Raw genomic sequence first — 22,264 nt, forward strand, 5'->3', positions numbered from 1 at the left:
CTCAAGGTTCTTTTCTAAACATTCTTCTCAAGCCTGTCTTATTTCTTTGGGGCCTTGCTGCTTTGCTTCTCCGTCTCAGTCTGCAGGAGCCTCCTTCCTCTCTGAGGCAAGCGCCTGGGTTGGGTGGGGAGTGGCTGCCTTCCCGTGACCTTGGTGCAAGGCTGACTAGGTTGTTTGTCAAGTCTCACAGCTGCTTTCTGTCAAGATTTTTTTGGTTTTATCCTCCTATTATTTGGGCTGCGGAAGCTTTTCCAACCCAAAGAGACTTTTGCTTTCTGGACTTCTCTCATTGCTTCCATTTCTGCTTGGAAAGTAGCTGTTTTCTCCTGAGCTCACTTTTGTCCTGAGATCTCTTGCCCAGGCCGTCAGTAGTGTTCAACGCATTGTCATTCTGACTCTTGCCGCCACTTTCCCTGGGCCGACAGGCTCAGTGGATGCTTGGTCTGCGAGCATCTCGTAGGGGAGCTGAGCCTTTCCTCGCTGGTCAGGATTCAAGTCATGTGGTTCCCCGCTGCACGAGAGGGAGCAGAGACTGCGTGTTGCCAACATACAACCCAGTCTCTCTTGAAATGAGGGAAACACTGAACCTTAGAAAACATAGGCGAAGTATCCTCAATATATTGCCATTGGATTATTTTACAGATAAAGACGTCTGCTATCTGGAAGTGAGTACAAAACAGATGCATAAATAAACTTTTATTTTTATAATTGTTTTCATTTATAGACTATAAAGCAATTGGCAAAATAGGAGAGGGAACGTTTTCTGAAGTTGTGAAGATGCAGAACCTGAGAGATGGAAACTATTATGCATGTAAACAAATGAAACAGCACTTTGGAAGGTAGGCAACGTGAGACCTATTTGAGACTAAATACAGACACAGGTTTTGGTTTTCGTTTTTTTTGAATTTTATTTTATTTATTTTTTTATACAGCAGGTTCTTATTAGTTATCCATTTTATACATATCAATCCCAATCTCCCAGTTCATCCCACCACCACCACCACCCCTGCCACTTTCCCCCCTTGGCGTCCATACGTTTGTTCTCTACATCTGCAGACACAGGTTTAAATCGATGAGAGCAACTTAATGGGGAAATTGTATTCATGTGATAACATGTCATATCAGAGTTCTTTGGGCAGTGAGGATTATAGGCTAATTTTATATTATCGTACTGGAGTTTGTTCATGTCCAAGTTTACTACAATATCAGTGATTGATGTTCACAAAGAGTTTAAGTGGTAGAGGTATGCCTCACTTTAAACAGTTTATATGTTCCTAAGAGTTGTGTATATGTTGGATTTTTATAATTGAAACCTTAGATTTCAGACATTGGAGGTCCGGGGACTTCCCTGGTAGCCCAGTGGTTAGGACTCTGCCCTTCCAATGCAGGGGGCGCGGGTTCGATCCCTGGTCGGGGAACTAGGATCCCACATGCCATGTGGTCAAAAAAAAAAAAAAGTTAAAAAGAAAGATATTAGAGGTCCTTGTGATTTAATTAGTTGTAAATCAGTTACTATTGAATATATTGAAAAATAAGTTTCAGATAGGGTTAGAGAAATGTATTCCCTGGGAGTGACCAGTTGCAGTTTGTGGAGAGGGCAACTCTCCGGTTCTAGATCAGCCCCTTGGAGACTGCTGGGGCTTCTCCCACAGAGCAGCCTCCTAACGTGCTTGAGCTTACAGCTGCTTCACATGTGTTACACTAAGGAGTCCAAGACCAGATGTGTTTCGGAAACTCTGTCAGAATAATGAAGTAAACAATGGCTTCACTACAACTGTTAAACTTTTCAATAAAAACGTTTGGGGCTTCCCTGGTGGCGCAGTGGTTGAGAGTCCGCCTGCCGAGGCAGGGGACGCGAGTTCGTGCCCCGGTCCGCGAAGATCCCACATGCCGCGGAGCGGCTGGGCCCGTGAGCCATGGCCGCTGAGCCTGCGCTTCCGGAGCCTGTGCTCCGCAACGGAAGAGGCCACAGCAGTGAGAGGCCCGCGTACCGGAAAAAAAAAAAAAAGGTTTGAAACTCTGGCTTCAATTTTTTTTTTTTTAATCTCAAAGGAATTGAAGCCTCTAAATATCTAAAGCAAAGTTTTTAAGAAACACAGTAATTGCCCTACATTGATGTAGAGCCTTCCGAAGTGTTTTGGGGTATAGACCTTGATTTCAAACTCTTAGTATGAAAGATAGTTTTTCAGATCAGGAAGGAGTATAGGCCAGTTAACCGTGTCAGGGAGTATGGAGAACAGTAATGTCAACCTCGTGACATCCCCAGACGGTAGGCGTAATCACGTGAGGAAAGGTGGTTAGTGATGTGAAGTTACTAGAGAGTTGTCACTCTAGGTCACTAGGTGGGCAGAGCCAGGCCAAAGCATATGGTGTTTACCTACCACTGCCAAGACTCTGAAGTCCCTGGGGCTTCTGCTTTTCCTCTCTCCTACCGTGGCTTCCTCTGTATTCTGAATTCTTTGCATTTCTTTATCTCCCGCCTCCCCCCACCCACACTCCGTCTTTACCTTTAAACTACTCGTGGTAGAGAATTCGATGCACAGTGTTCTGATGGTCCCATATCCACAGAGGAGACAGTATCACTGATAAGTATCAGTGATACTTTACTTTTTTTTTTCAAAGTTTGTGTGTGTGTGTGTTGGGGGGGGAGTTATTGTCAACCATTGTCACGTATTTCCTTTACTTAAAAGGAAATGCACTTTGAGCTGGTGGTGGCCTGTGGCCCTTTGATGTCCAGAATCAGGGACAGAGTCTCCAGCTTGGTTCTGATAGGTGTCTGCTAGCCTGTGTAATCTAAACCCACGGGGAATTGGATCTTGGGTTTCCTCTTGTGAGTTCTCACTTGCTCTTGATACACATGTCCAAAACTGTAGGCGATTATAATCCAGTGCCATCATTATTTGAGAATTGTTCCGCTCTGGCCGTGGGGAGCACTTTCACGTTGGCTCCTATGTTCCTTTGACATCACCCAGCATTTTCTTTTTTTTTTTTTTAACACTTCTTTACTTTTTGGTACTACAAGATTCTCTAAGCTCATCTTGTATTTTCCCTGCCCCTAGAATCCTCCATTTCTCAAAGGAGTTTTGGTCCCTTTTATCAGAGAAAGGTATTCAGAAAATCAGACCTTGGCACCAGGTATGCTCATTGCTCCTGCAATGTCAGCACGTCTGGGTCCTCTGAGCAGACAGAGCTAGTGGGTATGTATACTAACCCATGTGTGCACCTCTCTCTCTCCCTCTTCATTCAAATAACCATGAGTGCATACTGATGTAAATAAATGGCCGAATGAATAAACAAATTGGGATGAGGGGAAAATTCTTCCTTACAGAAGAATTCTAATTCATAAATACAGAGGAATGAGGGAAATGGAAAATCATCATTAGAATACGTAGTAATAATTTCTGCAGGCAAGATAAACTGATGAATGCTAAAATTAGTAAGGTGAAACTTTAAAGAGAACAGGATTTCTGGGACTTCCCTGGTGGTCCGGTGGTTAAGACTCCGATCTTCCACTGCAGGGGCCACGGGTTCGATCCCTGGTCAGGGAGCTGAGATCCTGCATGCCCTGTGGTATGGCCAAAAAAGTTTAAATAAATAAATAGAACGGAATTTCTGCACAGCCTCGAGTGATCTCCTCCCAAATATTTATTAATCACTGTGGTGGTTTTAACTTATATCCACAAATTGTTTGATATTCCTTCTTCCAGGAGGTGGGGCTTAATTTCCTTCCATTTGACTGTGGGCTGGACTTGCTAACTTGCTGATAAAGAATAGAAAATAGAAAGGGAAAGATAGTAGCTTTACAATGAGAGACCTGGTAGATACCAGCTTAACTAAATGATTAAGATTAACATCATCAGTAATAAGACATATTGATATCATGTACCTTCTGATAAAGCAGCACGGGAAGAGCATGTCGCCTCCGTGGTGTTCTTTCCCACGGATCCATAATCTCGGCTGAATTATGAGAATACATCAGAAGAGACCAAACTGAGGGGCATTCTACAAAATACCTGCCCAGTACTCCTCAAAACCGTGAAGATAACGAAAAGCAAAGACAGACTGTGGAGCTGTCGCAGAGTGGAGGTGACTGAGGGGACATGACATCTTAATTGCAGTGTGGTCTCCTGGATCCTGGAAGAGAAAAAGACATTAATGGAAGAACCGGGGAAATCCAAATAAAGTGTCTAGAGTAGTTAATAGATTTGTACCAATGTTAATTTTTAGTTTTGATAAATGTTATGTAAGATGTTAACATTAGGGGAAGCTAGGTGAAGGGGACTTCCTTTACTATTGTTGCGACTCTTCTGTTAGTCTAAAATAATTTCAAAATTAAAAGTAAAAAACAAATCAAAACAGGACTTCCCTGGTGGCACAGTGGTTAAGAATCTGCTAATTCAGGGGACATGGGTTTGAGCCCTGCTAATTCAGGGGACACGGGTTCGAGCCCTGGTCTGGGAAGATCCCACATGCCGCGGAGCAACTAAGCCCGTGCGCCACAACTACTGAGCCTGCGCTCTTGAGCCCGTGAACCACAACTACTGAGCCCGCGTGCCTAGAGCCCGTGCTCCGCAACAAGAGAAGCCACTACAATGACAAGCCCGCGCACCACAACAAAGAATAGCCCCACTCGCTGCAACTAGAGAAAGCCCGCACACAGCAACGAAGACCCAACGCAGCCAAAAATAAATAAATAAACTTATATAAAAAAAACAAACAGAAAATGACCAGAGAGGGTCCGGAATGAGTCATATTGCACATAGCTTCTAACGTTGAAAAGGGTATTTCTGTTATTTCTGATTTACAGGAAGAAATGACTTTATAGTTTCTAGAAGAAAGTTCTAGAAGAAAGACAACTGCTTTTGGTGTCATTTCTAGGAATATTATTGCTAATAATTTATTGGATGGTCCAGTGTCACTGATCCTTGATCCACAAGTTTTATGCTGTTCTTTGGTTTTATTTTTGTTTTTCAACTGTGAAAATAATATCTCTAGCTTTTAGAGTTCCAGAGTATCTATCATCATTATAAAACAGTTTAATCTTATTCACTTGAAGAATAATTTTAGGTTCCTTTAAAAATCCATTTCTGCTCTGCTTATCGTTGCCTAACTGAACCCTCAGTCACCTCGTGCCGCTGTGTGGGTGATGTGAGAAACAAGAGTCAGTAACGGGAAAAGCACGCTGAGTCACACAGGCCGGAGGAGCTTGGTTTTGGAGCCTCTGACCCCACCTCCTCCCAGAAATTGATGGCTTTTGCAGTAATCTTTGCTCATATGAAGTCCGGGTAAGGTATAATAAACCAGTGCATTAGTATTGTGTCAGGAGGCGTGCTTTCAGCTCCTGAGGACCGTTTTCCTCAGTGGCTCAAAGTCTTAGTTTGGAGATAATGAAGTTAGTTACTTGTGTAAGGTCTGCAACATGACCCAGTTGTTTTTCTTGTTTGTTTTTTTTTTTAATAAATTTCTCTTTTTCTTTCTTTATATTTTGGCTGCGTTGGGTCTTCATTGCTATGTGCAGGCTTTGTCTAGTTGCAGTGAGTGGGGGCTACTCATCGTTGCAGTGCGCGGGCTTCTCATTGCGGTGGCTTCTCTTGTTGCACAGCACTGGCTCTAGGCGCATGGGCTTCAGTAGTTGTGGCATGTGGGCTCCACTAGCTGTGGCTTGCGGGCTCTAGAGCGCAGGCTCAGTAGTTGTGGCTCACGGGCTTAGTTGCTCTGTGGCATGTGGGATCTTCCTGGACCAGGGATTGAACCCGTGTCCCCTGCATTGGCAGGTGGATTCTTAACCACTGCGCCACCAGGGAAGCCCCTGTGATTTTTATTTAATCTATACCTCCACCCAGTCTCCTTCCCCACTTGGTTATTATTATACAATTCTTTTTAAAAAATATTTATTTATGTATTTGGCTGCACCGGGTCTTAGTTGGCGGCACGCAGGATCTTCGTTGCAGTGTGCAGGATTTTTCAGTTGTGGCATGTGGGATCTAGCTCCCTGCCGAGGAATCAAACCCCAGGCCCCCTGCATTGGGAGTGCAGAGTCTTAGCCACTGGACCACCAGGGAAGTCCCAAATTTTTTTTTTTTTTAAAGGCAAAATTTGCATATGTTGCGATGCACATTTTTTTTTTTTTTTTTTTTTTTTTTTTGCGTTAAGCGGGCCTCTCACTGCTGTGGCCTCTCCCATTGCGGAGCACAGGCTCCGGACGCGCAGGCTCAGCAGCCATGGCTCACGGGCCCAGCCACTCCACAGCATGTGGGATCCTCCCGGACCGGGGCACGAACCCGTGTCCCCTGCATCGGCAGGCGGACTCTCAACCACTGTACCACCAGAGAAGCCTGGAGATGCAAGTTTTTTAACTGTATAATTTTGCCAAGTAGATATCTCCATGTAATCAAGACATAGAACATTTCTGTCACCCTCAAAAATTCCTTCATATTCCTTTTTACTCAGTTCTCCATCCCCATCGCAGGTAGCCACTGTTCTGGGTTTTGTTTTGTTTCCCTGTATCCTCTTCTAGAAATTCAAATGTCTACATTTTAAAAATATATATTTATTTATTTTTATTTTGGCTGCACCGGGTCTTTGTTGCGGCACACGGGATCTTCATTGCAGCATGCAGACTCTTAGTTGCGGCATGCATGTGGGATCTAGTTGTCTGACCAGGATCGAACCCAGGCCACTTGCACTGGGAGCGTGGGGTCTTACCCACTGTACCACCAGAGAAGTCCCTAGAAATTCATATTAAATGGAATCTCACAGTCTGTGCTCTTGTGTCCAGCTCCTTCAGCACAGCATAAAGTCCTTGAGATTCATCTGTCGTACCAGTAGTTCATACCTTTTTACTGCTGAGTAGTATTCATTCCAATCTATGACTACAAAACAACTTGTTTATCTGGTCTCCTGTTGAGGAACTTTTGGGTTTCTGGTTTTGGACTGCTCTGAATAAATCTGCTGTATAACTTTACACTAGACTTCTTGTGGTTATATGTTTTCATTTTTTAAAATTAATTTTATTTATTTTTGGCTGTGTTGGGTCTTTGTTGCTGCACACGGGCTTTCTGTAGTTGCGGCGAGCAGGGGCTACTCTTCATTGTGGTGCATGGGCTTCTCATTGTGGTGGCTTCTCTCATTGTGGAGCACGGGCTCTAGGCGCGTGGCTTCAGTAGTTGTGGCTCACGGGGTTAGTTGCTCCATGGCATGTGGGATCTTCCCGGACCAGGGCTCGAACCCGTGTCCCTTGCATTGGCAGGTGGATTCCTAACCACTGCGCCACCAGGGAAGCCTGAGTGTTTCTTTCTTAAATGTTTAAAATAATTCACCAGGGGGGCTTGAAGTTGACCTGAAGTTGACTGAATTATAAATTAGTTTTTTATTTTTACCTACACCATAGTATTGAGCAAGTGAACAATCTACGAGAGATACAAGCACTGAGGCACCTGAATCCACACCCAAACATTCTTACCTTGCACGAAGTGGTTTTGTAAGTATATATGGGGCTTTAAACATTATCTAAAATTGATGATAATTATTAAATCTTTTTTTAAGAAAGAAAACCATGGTAGGCATTTTAAATATTTGCTTTGTAGCTCAGAGAATAATAATTTTTATTTTATCTTAAGTCACTTACTTATTTGGACCAGTGTCTGTATCTGAGTCCTAACGTGGAAAGGCCTTCATTTCAGTGACTCCACATGATAAAAGCAAACAACATTCAAATAGTTCCTCTCCTGTAGCAGTTGGGCTTCTGTGTAGACGGTGGTGGCCCTGGGCATCCGAGTGTGAGTTGTGACCTACCGGGAAAGGCCCTGTTGTCCTCTTTCAGGAGCTGTACTTTATTGCTGCCACTTGCCATCTCTGTGTGGTCTCATGCAGCCTTTCTTACTACAACTGACATAATTTCAGGGGACTTTTAATTTCTCTTCTAATTATAGAGTAGCTTCCGTAAGGTTTACCTGTTGATCAAGAAGGCAGAGCACAGCTTGTCTGGAGGGGCTTGTCTGCCAGGGGCTGGGGCTGGGGTCCTGGCCTGGAGCTCTGAGAAGGCACCCCTCAGCAGGAAGCCTGGCCTGTACAGCCAGCCGAGAAACCGCAGCCTCTGACCCTTAAAGTGCAGGAGATTTTAACTGTTCAGGAGGCTGAACAGTTCTAAACTCAAAATGCAATGTCTTGTCATGGCTGTGTGGCGTCCTGGCCCGCGTGCTCTGAGCCATTAGTTGGGGCCAGATCCAGAGACCGCAGTCTGCGTGTGACGGTCACAGCACTGCCTGTGCTGAGGGTGCTTTATGTGCACTTTGCAAAGCACTTCTGTGCACGGTTGCACGTGGGCCTCCTGACAGTCCTGAGTGACAGCGGGGACCCCTTCCAGCCCCACCAGAGGCGCCTGGAGCAGGGTCCGGGGGTGACACTGCAGGGGTGTGATGTGACTCATCTTCCTCCTTTTTGCCTCGGCTGGATTTTTGGTTTTGCTCCCTGCACTGGGATGTATCCCAATCACATGGAAGTAATTTAGGTAAATTAAAACTACATTTGCAGCCACAGAGCATGAATCAAATCCTGCTTTCTTTGTTTTGCTTCTACAACTCCTCAAACCTCATTTCTTCTTTCTGCTGATAGTTAACTTTTCGATTTTCAAGACACTTCTCTTTAAAAATTGTGGGGAGGGGGGCTTTTAGAATTTTTGCCTGAAGTAGAGTTTTACTATTATTTAAATTATTTTTGCCTGAAACATTGATTAAAAATCAAAACTTCTGCTGTTTCAATCATTACACTTTAATCTTTGTCTGATATAGGAGTGCTTTGTGTTTATCAGAAGTGTTTACAAATGAATTAAATATTTGGTTATTTTTTCTGATGAAGACAAGAAAAAGAAAACATTTTAAAAACCTACTTTCTTCTTCAGTGACAGAAAATCTGGTTCTCTTGCACTAATATGTGAACTTATGGACATGAATATTTATGAACTAATACGAGGTACGTAGAATAATTTCAAAGCTAATCTAAGGTCTTTTAGAGCTTGTAGTTCCCATATATTTGTTTTAGTTCTCAAAATCATTTGTGCAGTAGTTTCATCTAAATATACGGTACTGGGCTGTACACGTACAGTACTCATGGGAGGTGTTTTTCTGGCAGTCTTGTCTGCTCAGAACTCAGCTGCAAACGAGCAAAGCCACGAGGCGTTCAGGCCGGCTGGGTGACGTGGTGAGGAGGGCGCAGAGGGCGGCGGCGGCTCAGCCCTTCCTCAAGCCTGTCCCCTTCTAGCATCTTTCCCGGCTCTGCTGCTCGACATTCTACTCTATGCTTCAGAATGAGGCAGGGCTCCCTGCTCAGATAATCCCTCTGAGAGGGAACTTCCTTCTGTTCGCATTCTTATGAAGTCCCCTGTATTGCAGAGTGCTCATTCATTTCCTTTCTCTCTTTTTTTTTAAAAAATAAATTTATTTTATTTATTTATTTTTGGCTGCGTTGGGTCTCCATTGCTGCGCACGGGCTTTCTCTAGTTGAGGCGAGCGGGGGCTGCTCTTCGCTGCGGTGCGCGGGCTTCTCAGTGCGGTGGCTTCTCTTGTTGCGGAGCATGAGCTCTAGGCGTGTGGGCTTCAGTAGTTGCAACGCGCAGGCTCAGTAGTTGTGGCTCATGGGCTTAGTTGCTCCGCGGCATGTGGGATCTTCCCAGACCAGGGCTCGAACCCGTGTCCCCTGCCTTGGCAGGAGGATTCTTAACCGCTGCGCTACCAGGGAAGCCCATCCTGTTACTTTTAATGCAGGTGCTTCTGGGAAGGGCCGCTCCAGTTTGGCTGTGTTGACGCAGCTTGGATGTCCCACGTCAACACACTGGGTAGAGCATGCGCAGTGCCGTGTGCATTTCATGATGGTCGGTCCTGGTTAGGCCCTTTGAGCCTTAGTCCTTGTCTGTCAAATGGGGATAATCATAGTGTCTGACTCTTAGGGTTGTTGTGAGGAGTAATAATGTGTGAGGTGTTTGGCACAGTGCTGGCTTGTGTAGCCTTCAGTCAAGGTCAGCTGCTGTCATTACCATCATCATCGTTATGACTTTACAGTTTATAGTGTGCTTGCTCTGTGTCCCTGCATTTGCTCTTCCCACTCTGTGAGCTCAACTCCATTACAGAGGTGAGGCACTTGAACGTCCAAGAACTTAGAGCACTTGCCTGAGACGAGCCAGCTTCAAAGAGCAGAACTGGGAGGACCCCTCCTGGAATTTTGTCTTGCTGAGAGAGGGGTGCTGGTGACGGCTCCAGCTCCATGCTGCGCCTGACACCCCACCTGCTACCCTGTAACTTCTCTCAGAACAGTGTGCCAGCAGGCAAGGCTCTCCTTTGGAAGACACCGATGGCAAACACGTGCTCACAGGGCATAGCCTCTGGGCCCAAGTGTAGACTGTGGGCATTTGGCTGTGCATGGTGGACCCAGAATGCACCCCCAAGCCTGGCCAGGAAAGCCAGGCGCAGGCCTGGGTACAGGGTCTCTTGGGAGAAGGCAGTGTGCTGGATATTCTGTTGCAGTGCTGGCTGCACTGGAGGCCCTCTTCCTTCTGTTGGTACTGACAGCCAATGCCATAGTTGATCACTGTGTTCACTTCAGATTTTTTACATTGCTGGTATTGTATATGACATTTTTTAGTACCTTCTTAATGAGAATATTGGGTAAAAATTAACTTGGGAACATTAATTTGGTCGGGAGAGCCAAAAGAGAGAAATACTGTTTGCAGTCTGCTGGCATCGGTAACGGGTCACACCAGGAGCTTCAGAGTGGTTTATTAATTGCACTATGTGTGTGTGTTTCAAGATGTTTGTGAGCAAGCATCTGGTGGGAACCTGGCGAGTTAGGATCTTGTTTTGGGAAAATAGTGTGGAAGTCCGCGGTCAGTCCCCTCCTTGTCAAGGGTGTGGACTCCGATGGTTCAGACCAGTGGCCCACATGGCTCATGAGGGCCCCTCTGTCCACCTGGAGCCCCCGTGTGCAGGCAGGCGCTCTCACGGAGGACAGGGGAGGGAGTCGTGGCCTTGCCCCACGGCTGTGAATGGGGGGAGCAGGGGAGGCCCAGGAGGAAAGGAAGGGCAGGCATCCCAAGAGTCCTCCGCCACTGGGGACTGAAGGCAGCCAAAAATGCAGATTCCTGGCCCACCTGCCTGGATTTGTGATTCACTGGGTCTAGGTTTGGGCCTTGGAATCTACTTTTTCGAAGCTCCCTAGGTGCTTATGAAGGTTGGATGGATTAGACCTTTCCTAAAAGAGTCCACCTTTTCTGAGTTCAAGTTCAGATGACTGTAACGGCAGTTGTACGCTATAAGATGTGGACGTGTGGACATGGCTGGGAAGGGTGCTTCTAGGAACAGAGCAGCGTGAGTACAGGATGCAGCAGGAGAGCTTTGGGGGCGCGCAGAAATGTCCCCGAGTGAATGTGGCTGGAGCCTTCTATAAACAAGCAGGATGTGATGGGGTGCAGTTCCTAAGGGGAGGGACCGGGCCTGGCGGCCCATTCTGAGAACTTGCTGGAAAGGCAGCTTCTGGGGCCCCGCCGCAGACCTACTGAACCAGGAGTGCCAGGGCTGATGATGGGGCATTCTGTATCTTCACAAGCCCCGGGGACTCGGGGGCTCCTGGGTCCTGAGAGCCCTGTGCTGGGAGGGAGTCTGCCAAGGGGTGTCTGGAGAGCCGGGCTAGTCAGTGGGCAGCGAGACCCCCTGCCCGAAGAGGGCCGAGCCTCACGAAGGTTCGTCCAGCCTCGCATGTGACAGAGAGTAGAAATTTTACTTTCTTTTCACCTTTATGTAGATAATAATTTGATAAAATTCCTCAAGTGGGGGGAAGCTGACAAAGTCTTAGTTTTAATTCTTTCAATTTAAATTCTGGAAAACTGATGATAAATTACGTGAAACAGAATAAAAGGATTATAGCATGTCATGGAAAAAATTCATTGCACTTAGACGCTTTGTAATTTAAATTACTTTCTATTATTAACATAAACAGTCTTGTTATGCGAGAAAAAGAATACATTGATTTTTCGACAGAAATTGCAAGCTTAGGATGAAAAATGTCTAGAGGGATATGTGCTCACGGAGGGAGGGGAAAGTGGTTTTCTGGGTTGCTAGGTGAGAGTGGGTATTTTGCAGATTTAAAACCTAATGGCCTAGAAACACATACCTCTGATATTAAAATCAAGTAAAATGTGACACCTTCGAGAGCAAGGGCAGCTCTGACGCTGGAGTGTGGTATTAAGAGCTTTGGAGCATCCTGAAAGCTGCAGGAGGGGAGAAGGTGTAGCTTACAGGCTGCTGCAGGGCGCTGTCAGCCGGCGCCCAGTGACTGCTTCCTTCTGCGAGAGAGGAACGTGCGGCTGTGCAAGTGAGAGCAGCCATTGGTCTTCTTGGGTTAAGAAAACGTAATCCATCCCCTTAAAGACGGAGATCTCCACGTAGCCAGGAAGCCGAGGAAAACCCTGGATTTGAGCTCATAATCAGCGTGAAGGAGGGTGCCCGGGAGGCCCACCCGAGGCTGTGTTAGGACCTCCATACCGAGCTGCCCTTGCGGTGATCCGCTCAGCACTGTCCTGACTGCAGTCAGAAGGCCTGGCGCTCTGTGATTTTAAATGAAATCATGCCAGCATGTAGGATTCTAAATGGCATATTTTGTAGGTAGACTCCATACTTCCTAGAACTACTCCGGGTTATTTTCACTGAGGAAGTTAGATTTTCACACATTGCTAAATAAAAATGGATTCCATCTTTCGTTTCGAAAAAGCGGATACGGATCATTGGTAACCATATCTGGCTATTTCCTTGACTGCACAGGGAGAAGACACCCATTATCGGAAAAAAAAATTATGCACTATATGTACCAGTTGTGTAAATCCCTTGATCACATGCACAGGTAGGCACTTGGAGACCTGGCAGCTTTCAAGTTAATAAAATGTATTACCGTTCATTAAGAATATAGTATAAAAGAATTGGAATGAACGAGGCACAATTAATTCTATCCTTCCTTTTATATTGAATGCAGAAATGGAATATTTCACAGAGATGTAAAACCAGAAAATATATTAATAAAGGTAAGAACTTTTATATGAAAAATTGATATCAGAAGAAAGGTAGAATATAAAAACTTTTCCCTGGATACGTTTTCAATCCCAGTGGATACCATGTTTGTTATAACATGTTTGGTTCTTTCCTTCCAGTTTGGGAACAAATGGTTAATTTAGTAAATGCCATCAGCATAACTGTGCATCTGGAAGAAGGCGCCCTCCTTATACTATATACAAAATAAACTCCGCTCAAATCATCATGCTAAACACTCTAAAGATAAAAGTGGGAGAGGCAGGATTTGAGCTCTGATACGTCTCACTTGAAAGCCCTTCAACTATGCCTGTGTACAATTTGCTCCGTTTGGGCATATGCGTACACCCACGAATCCATCATCCCAGTCAACTTCACAAACAAATCCAAAACCCCTGAAAGCCCCCTCTTGCCCTTTGGTAATCCTTGCCCCTGTCCCTTGTCCCCAGGCAAAGACGAGCTAGAACGTTCTATAAGTGGAATTACATAGCATATACCCTTCCTTGGTCTGTTTCACTCAGCATCGTTATGTTGAGGTTCAACCACATTGTCGTGTGTGTGCCACGCCTTTTGAAATTGTCCCACAGTTCTTGGATGTTCGGTTTTGTTTTTGACGTTCCTCTATTGCTTGGCATTTCGGTTTGGGAAGTTTCTATTGGCATATCTTCAAGCTCACTGATTCTTTCCTTGGCTGTGTTGAGTCTATCAAAGTCTTTTAAAATTTTTGTTACAGTGTTTTTTGTTTGTTTGTTTTTAATTTTTTAAATTTTTTGCTGCGTTGGGTCTTTGTTGCTGCATGCCAGCTTTTTCCAGTTGTGGCGAGCGGGGGCTACTCTTCGTTGTGGTGCGCAGACTTCTCATCGTGGTGTCTTCTTTTTTTTTAAATAAATTAATTTACTTATTTTTGGCTGTGTTGGGTCTTTGTTGCTGTACACGGGCTTCCTCTAGCTGCGGCGAGTGGGGTCTACTCTTCGTTGCGGTGCGCGGGCTTCTCATTGCGGTGGCTTCTCTTGTTGCGGAGCACGGGCTCTAGGCACGTGGGCTCAGCAGTTGTGGCTCACGGGCTTAGTTGCTCCACGGCATGTGGGATCTTCCTGGATCAGGGCTTGAACCCATGTCCCCTGCATTGGCAGGTGGATTCTTAACCGCTGTGCCACCAGGCAAGTCCCTGTTACAGTGTTTTTTATTTCTAGTGTTTCCTTTTGATGTTTTCTTAGGGTTTCCATCTCTCTGCTTACGTTTCCCATCTGAACTTTCACGCTGTCTTCTTTTTCCATTAGAGCCCTTAACAAATTAACCATAGTTATTATAAATTTCCTGTCTGGGAATTCTAAAATTCTAAAACCTGCGCCATATCTGAGTCTGGTTTTGATGCATGCTTTGTCGCTTCAGACTGTTTTTTCTTGCCTTTTAATATGCCTTGTAATTTTTGTTGAACGTATTGGGGAATGGGAACAGAGGTAAAAGGCTGTTAGGGTAGGTTTCTTGGTAATCTGGCTAAGAGAACTGCTGCTTAATGTTTGCTCTGGCTGTAGGTGCCCGAGGCTTCAAATTTATCGACGGCATGAATTTTATTACTTGAATGTGAGAGGTAGAGAAGATGGAAGAAACACCTTGAAACCTGTTTCCCTGGGCTGTCTGACTTCCTTCAAGGATCCCACGTGGTGTAGGCCAGGCCCCCAGCCTCCCCCGAATGGGAACCAAGCTTCCAGAAGCACTGGACGCGGTGGGGAGTTTGAGGCATAACAGGGCATGTGACCAGGGTGTAGAGTTCATCTGTAGACTTACGCTGCGACTTAAAACTTTCCACAACCTGTAGACGTTTTGAAATGTCTGTTCAACATAGCCAGAATATTCGCAAATGTGTTCCGCTGAAGAGAAATCCCGCTTCCTCACCTGCTACAGGCTACTTCAGGCGCTTATGCAGCCAGTACTTTATGTTCTACAAGCTAGTTATGTGCTAGGAATTTTCCCGTTGGTGCATAAATATTTGAAATGGTTTGTATTACAGTCGCTGCTTGATGAGATGTTATTTGTCCCTGCTTCTCTCCCCCCTTGCAGCAGGATGTCCTGAAATTAGGGGACTTTGGGTCCTGCCGGAGTATCTATTCTAAGCAGCCGTACACGGAATACATCTCCACCCGCTGGTACCGGGCCCCAGAGTGTCTCCTCACTGATGGCTTCTATACCTACAAGATGGACCTGTGGAGCGCGGGCTGCGTGCTCTATGAGATGGCCAGGTGGTGCCCGAGTTGCAGCTGCTGCTGGGCCGGGGGGCTGCGTCAGGGTCCTGAGGCCGGTCCACGCGGGGCTCGGCCGTCCAGTGGCTTCGTGCCAGTCCCTCCCTCTGCGGTGCCGAGTTTACAGTCCTGGTGTCATGGTGGTTTTTTAACTCGACAGGAAGGGTGTCAAGCGCTTGTCCTTGCTTTCTGGGTGTGGAGGAAAGAACACTGTCAGTTACTTCTTTCCCACTGGCCCGCCCCGGCCCTGGGTCGGTGGGCCTCTCCAATTGGCCCCATCAGCGACAGGATTGATGAAGACAAATGAAGGAACAGAGTCGAGGCGTGCTTACTGCCACCTCGTGGGGCCTGCCATGGGGGCGGGGTGCGAGCGGTGCCCCCCGGTCTACCCTCAGAGTGCAGTCGCTCGGGTGGGGTGCTCTGGCCCCGGGAGTGAGGGCGAGCTGGATGGAGTCCAGGAAGCCCCAGCCCTAACCGTCCTCCCCTCCCCCAGCCTTTGTGCTTTACCGCTGGGCGCAGCAGGGCCAGGGCAGAGGCCCGGGAAGGGAGGAGGGCCTGTTCCGTCCACCGGCGGCGGGGGCACTGGGTGGAAGAAGCCCCGGGAGGAGGTGGGGCGGCACCTGCTCGTAGTGGGTCATGCAGGACGGGTGGGTGGGTTTAACCTTGGGGTGATGCACGTCAGGATGGTACAGCCCAGCGCAGGCAGGACCCGGGTCGTCCAGTCCCGCCTGCTCAACTGACCCCTTGATAAATACAGACGTTTGGGCCCTTCGGGACACGCCTTCTGATTCTAGATCATTCGTATTGATAAGTGACTGTTATTTTTGGAAAGGAGAGTGGTGATTTCACTGATACTAAAGTACCAACAAATGATCTTTTCTCCCGTGCTAAAATCCCTGAGTCAGTTTGGAGGGATGTCAGAGGCGCTGGTGCTGGCGGCATCCACTCAGGGCATTGGGCAGCCTACGCTGAGCCTCGCTGACTGCACTCTGTGCCCGGCCTGCCGCACCTCAGAGGCGTCCAGCTCCTCTGCGTTTCCTATTCTCCCCTGCGGCCTGAGCTCCTGCCGTTTTCCCTGAATAGAAGTCATCTTACCGTCAGAGCTACGTTTTTTTTGTTTGTTTTTTTTTTGCGGTACACGGGCCTCTCACCACTGTGGCCTCTCCCGTTGCGGAGCACAAGCTCTGGACACGCAGGCTCAGCGGCCGTGGCTCACGGGCCCAGCCGCTCCGCGGCATGTGGGATCTTCCCGGACCGGGGCACGAACCCGTGTCCCCTGCATCGGCAGGCGGACTCTCAACCACTGCGCCACCAGGGAAGCCCAGAGCTACGTTTTTAAACTCTTCTTTGTGGCCTGTAATGTGTATGGGTCTAAAATCTTCTATCCACAATTCCCAAATCCGTGACCGCTCCAGAACCAAAACGCTCCTTGGACCTCATTTGTCTACACAGCCCGACCTGACCCAGCCTGAATTTTTGTCAATTAAACTCCCCGGGCCGTAAGGAGGCTCTGGGGGCTTTCATCTCTCAGCCGGCAGAGGCACCTGCTGTGCAGATACGGGAGTGTGGCCCTGTCCCTTAGAAAGACACCGACCCGTAGGGACAGTAGGAGGAGGAAGGCCCAAGCATGGGCGGGGGGGCTGGAGGTCCCTCTGCTGGGAGGCCGCCGCCCTGACCACAGCCCTGGCCGCCCGCCCAGCCTGCAGCCCCTCTTCCCCGGAGCCAACGAGTTGGACCAGATCTCGAGGATCCACGACGTCATTGGCACACCTACTGGGAAGACCATCACCAAGTTCAAACGGTAAGTGCAGCCCACAGGCCGCCCCACCACCGCGGACCCGCCCTGCCTCTGTCGCCCCCAGGGGCCTCTTCACAGCCCCACGAGCCCGGCACGCGGGTTTTGTCCCGGGAATGTTCACTCAAGCCACAGAGGTCTTTGGGTGGGAAAGGCTCCCCAGCACAGGCTGCACGCACAGACCCTGCAGAGCCGGCAGCTTGGCCACCCTGACCCCTCAAGGGGGACTCGGGGGCGTGGGCAGCACCCAGCAGCTCCCAGAACCCTAGGGAGGTAAGGAGATGACAGCCATGCTAGATTTTTTTCTTTTCCTTTTTCTTTTTCTTTTTTTTTCCAGTACGCGGGCCTCTCACTGTTGTGGCCTCTTCCGTTGCGGAGCACAGGCTCCGGACGCGCAGGCTCAGTGGCCATGGCTCATGGGCCCAGCCGCTCCGCGGCATGTGGGATCTTCCCAGAACGGGACACGAACCCGTGTCCCCTGCATTGGCAGGCGGACTCTCAACCACTGAGCCACCAGGGAAGCCCTTCTTTTTCTTTTTTAAAACTTTATTTCATTCTTTTCTGGTGGGAATGTGGTATTAGTCTTCTCAAGAAAAAGTTTTCTTACACTTACAGCGTAACAGATTTCACGACCTCCCACCCTTTTTAAAAAAACAGACTTAATTTTTTTAGAGCGGTTTTAGGTTCACAGAAGAACTGAGCGGAAGGTACAAAGATTTCCCATCTACCGCCCGGCCCCACGCAGTGCACAGCCTCCCGGCCACCAGCACCGGCCCCGGGGTGGCATGTCTGCTATCATCAAACCTGTGCTGACACGTCATTCTCACCCAAAGTCCACGGTTTCCACGAGGATCTTGTATTCTATGGGCTTTATGCCCCCCCGCCCCCTGCCCTTTTTAGATTGTAAGCTGTTACCTTCAGTGCAGGTCCCTGTAGGGTCGTGATGCTGGACTGGCCACGTGCTCTAAATGACGGCGTGATCGTTTATTATCATTGGGCTTTCAATACAGGTCGAGAGCTATGAGTTTTGATTTTACTTTTAAAAAGGGATCAGGAATACCTCTACTGACAGCCAGTTTGTCCCCGCAATGCCTCTCCCTCCTGCACGCAATGGTGGCCTATGATCCCGATGAGAGAATCACTGCCCACCAGGCCCTGCAGCACCCCTACTTCCAGGAACAGAGGTAGGCGCCTGCTGGGTTCCCGTGGGCCACACGGATGGGTGGCTGCTTCCTGGGAACAGTGCCGGTCCCTCTGGGAACCCGCACCTTGCTCCTTTCTGGTATCTTCCCCCGAAAGGAGGCGATTAGTGGCATCACGGCAGGGTGGAGGGAGGGCCTGTGGCCGCTTTGCGGTTGATGCCAAGGCTGTGGTGTTGAGCCCTGGAGGGTCACGTGGCACACAGCGGGGGGAGCGGGCTGAGCTCGCTCGCTGTGAGGTTCCAGGGCGCGTGTGTTGGGCGACACCTGCCATTGGAAGTACCTGCCCTGAGGGCTTCGGACTCCACCCCTCTGTCCCCTCGTGCGTGTGTGACGTGGGGGTGACGTCTGACCCGAACCTCGAGTCACTGGGCAGGGCTGGGCCCACGGCTCCGGAGCCCAGAGGCTGTCAGGCTGAGACAGGAAAGGAAAAGAAAAGCTCCTCGGGTGAGAGGAGGGGCGACAGGCACAAGCCCACACTGGGGACAGAGGAGGCCGACAAGCCCTGTGGCGGCCAGGTTCTCAGCAGAGGCGCCCCTTGCCCCTTCCGTCCTGTAGGGCAGCTGAGAAGCAGGCTCCAGCCAGGCCCAGGAGGAAGGCCTCTGCTCTCTGCCCCAAGCGGCCGGTGGCACCGAAACTACTCAGTAACAACTGGCAGCCGGCACAGGAGGGCAGCAAGCAGGTACTGAGCGATCAGGCCGTCTGAGCTGGGACTGGACACCCTCAGGGGCCCGTATCTCTCTGACGCAGATGCCACCTGGGGAGGTGCCACATCTGCCTGGAAAATGCGCCCGTCAGCGACCTGCCGCCACGCCAGGTGGTACCTCTGCGCCCCCGGCCTTTCTGCGCCCCCAGCTAAGGTCCACAGTGTCGCGAGCTGGGATCCTCCCAGCCGCAGGGCCAGGCCGGTGCCCAAGCACGTTGTGCCCGCAGAGGACCCTAGCCGGGCACAGGAAGCCAACACTGGCCCAGGTGACCGTCCCTACTCGGCCGCTGAGCCCCTGCGAGAGCAGCAGCCCCAGAGGAGCACTGTGCCTGGCACAGAGGTGGCCTTGCGCGCTTCTTGGTGTAGAAAGCAGAGCTGCATCCCGCGATAGCTCCCCCTTTCTCTCATGTGCCGCGGGGCCCCCTTTGCTCGGCTCCCCCAGCTTTACAGTTGTGGGCTGGCACCGAGCTCTGTGGTAACCGTGGCCTTCCATCGTTTCTCACTCAGCCCAGCATCTGTTGAGTGTCACTCTGCGCTGAGAGCCGAGGACGCAGGTATACCTGCAGCCAGGCTGCTTTCCAGAAATCCGGACCCCCGTGTCCAGACACCTGCTTGACGGCTCCAGCTGAATGTCCAAAAGGCAGACTTGTTCAAACCCGATCTCCTGTCTCTTCCCCCAGACCTGCCTCTGTCCCCGTGCCTTCCCTCTAAGGGCGGGTGAAGGCGGCTCCCCTTCAGCTGCTCAGGCCGCCAACCGGGGACGAAGCGCCCCCCCGCCCCCCCGCTGAGCCTCCCTCACTTTGCCCCTAACTGCCCTCCCTGCCGGGCCTCCTCTCCCTCTTGGTCAGCAGTTGGCACCCGCCGCGGGCGCCCCCGCGGCAGAGCCGAGGCGCACGCTGTCTGCCAGGGCCCCGGAGTGAGGGTTCAGGCTGTGCCGGCCATAACGTCTGGCGCGACTGCCCACTATTCTGGCCGGTGGCGCCGCGGACCATACGTAAACGAATGGTTGGGGGGGCTTCCCTGGTGGCGCAGTGGTTGAGAGTCCGCCTGCCGATGCAGGGGACACAGGCTCGTGCCCTGGTCTGGGAAGATCCCACATGCCGCGGAGCGGCTGGGCCCGTGAGCCGTGGCCGCTGAGCCTGAGCGTCCGGAGCCTGTGCTCCGCAACGGGAGAGGCCACAGCAGTGAGAGGCCCGCGGACCGCAAAAAAAAAAAAATGAATGGTGGGGATGGGTTTCAATAAAACTGTGGACCCTGAAACTGGAGTCTCATAATCACGTGCCGTGAAATTTTCTCCAACTATTAGAAGATGTGAAATCCATTCTTAGCGCACTGGCCACACAGAAGCTGGCTGCAGGCCGCTTTGGCCGACCTCAGGGAATCCGAGCGGGAAGCGTCACCGTGGCCTCGGCCCTTGGAGCTGCACGTGCGTCAGCGCGGCCTCCCCCGCTGTCCGCCCTGGCCCCGGCCCAGGGAGCGGCCACCGCACATCTAGGGGGCTGGGACGCGGTACGTGTTGTCCAGTCACCACGCCGTCACACCTCACGGTCAAGAAATTGTATGAGGCAAAAGTAGTACAAAAGAGCCCCCTTTGCTTTTCCTAATTCCCACAAAGTGGAAAGCATTGTATGTTCATCTGACCTTTGCTTTATTTCTAGAAACAGCCCCTAAAGCAAGAGGAGGACCATCCCAGGAGACACGGACCAGCCTACGTGATGGCACTGCCCAAGCTCAAGCTATCGGGAGTGACCAAGCAGCCCTTGTACTACAGCCCAGCGCTGCAGTCAGTGGTTGCCCCCGGAGCGACCCGGAAGGTCCCGGTGCTGAGACCCCCGAAGTGTGTTGGCCCGAACCAGAAGGTGGGCGTCCCACCGGTTCCCCTGGCGCCGCGCTCGCGCCCATCCCGGCCTCTGCTGAGTGTCTGTCACTTTCTTTAACAGACAGACACACAGAAGGACATCCAGCCTAACCTGAAACAGTACCGCCGGCCCACAGTAGAGCGGAGAGGTGGAGGCTACTGAGTGGCGCTGCGGCTCCCCTGCTCGGGGTGACTCCCACCCGGCCGGGCCCCAGCGAGCGTCCCGGGAGAGCTGCCCCCAGACCAGCACCAGCACCTCGGCTTGGAGCCTGCCGGCCCGAGGCTGCTTGCGTCCTAAAGGCAGCCGTACTGTAGGTTCCAGTCTCAGACCTTTGTAAAACCACCTCTTTCTAGGGTTTCGGTTCCTTTCCGTAACGTAAGAATTTGGGGCAGGGAATATTTTGTAATTTTTTATATGAATCAAAACAGAAATTATACTTCGTTATGGATTATTTAGGCCCGGTTTCACCGAGGCTCTGCACACGGTGCCTTCCTTAGTGCATCCACCAGCAGTGTCCTAGCACGTTTGGCTTCCAGATTATACCTTGGAGACCCTGATTTTTATTAAACAATAAGCTGTCATTACAGTGTTGCATCTTAATATATCTTGAGTTAAACATGTGTCCTGATTAGCCATTCCTTTATTGTGACTTTCGTGGGCGTATCAGGGGCATTGACTTTGTTGGGACACTTCGGTACAGCTTCACTGTTCACTTGACCGTCCACTGAGGAACGACACGGGCTGGCGCTCGGCCCTCGGAGCCCCCGGGTGCGGGCCGCGGGCAGGTCGCCGGTCCAGCTCCCAAGGCCCAGCTTCCTCCGTGAGTAGAGGCCGCTGCTTCCCGATGGCCTGCGGGCGTGCCCAGCTTCGTTTCTGGGGTGCCAGCAATAAGCGGGCACAAGAAGAAACCTGTTTCCCGTGGGGGAGGGAGGGGAGGTGGCAGAGCATTGGTGGCGCCGGAAGGGGCAGGGCAAGGGGCCAGGAGGGACAGGGCGAGGGGCTGGGGGAGGTGGACCCGGGGCGGGGGGTGGAGGGCAGGCCGTGGCCAGCATTTCCCGGTGCCCGGGAGAGGGGGAGCCATGGGCGCGGGAGCGTGCGGGCCCAGGGCGGGCAGAGCCGGTTCACGTGGGGAGACCTGGGGGGCTTCGGGGACGTCCCGGGTGGAAGTGGCGTCGGGGCGGGGCGGGCAGAGGGCTGGGAGCGCCGCGTCCCGGGGGCGCTGCGGGCTCGGCGAACTCGGGAGAGGCCACGGACAGGCCCGCGCTCTGAGCGCGGCTCCAAGTGAGGGCAGGTGCAAGGACAATTTAGGGAAATCGTCCCCCCCTTTAAGTATATAAACGCGAAGGGCCTCTCTAAAGTTCTTCGGAGCTGTACCTTTTTGTGAAGGAACCCTCCTCC

General features: G+C 50.4%; 1 protein-coding gene across 7 annotated transcripts in view; it reads left to right on the plus strand.

Annotated features, from left to right (window-relative positions):
• The window catches only part of MOK (MOK protein kinase), a 45,500-nt gene extending 24,015 nt beyond the window's left edge, over window positions 1-21,485 (plus strand). The window contains exons 2-12 of one of the 7 annotated variants that reach the window (XM_033850592.2): window positions 725-839; window positions 7,391-7,480; window positions 8,900-8,970; window positions 12,807-12,885; window positions 13,015-13,063; window positions 15,129-15,307; window positions 17,007-17,108; window positions 18,113-18,286; window positions 18,860-18,983; window positions 20,666-20,866; window positions 20,948-21,485. In XM_033850592.2, the coding sequence (XP_033706483.1) occupies window positions 725-839; window positions 7,391-7,480; window positions 8,900-8,970; window positions 12,807-12,885; window positions 13,015-13,063; window positions 15,129-15,307; window positions 17,007-17,108; window positions 18,113-18,286; window positions 18,860-18,983; window positions 20,666-20,866; window positions 20,948-21,028 (1,265 nt within the window). In that variant the 3' untranslated portion in view covers window positions 21,029-21,485. Of the gene's footprint in view, window positions 1-724; window positions 840-2,127; window positions 4,087-7,390; window positions 7,481-8,899; window positions 8,971-12,806; window positions 12,886-13,014; window positions 13,064-15,128; window positions 15,308-17,006; window positions 17,109-18,112; window positions 18,287-18,859; window positions 18,984-20,665; window positions 20,867-20,947 lie in introns of those variants that run through there. The other 6 variants (XM_073800030.1, XM_073800031.1, XM_073800034.1 and 3 more) reach the window with 6 other exon arrangements.
• The last annotated feature ends 779 nt before the right edge of the window (window positions 21,486-22,264 follow it).

Source organism: Tursiops truncatus, chromosome 2 (genome assembly GCF_011762595.2).
Source record: "Tursiops truncatus isolate mTurTru1 chromosome 2, mTurTru1.mat.Y, whole genome shotgun sequence".
Taxonomy (NCBI): Eukaryota; Metazoa; Chordata; class Mammalia; order Artiodactyla; family Delphinidae; genus Tursiops; species Tursiops truncatus.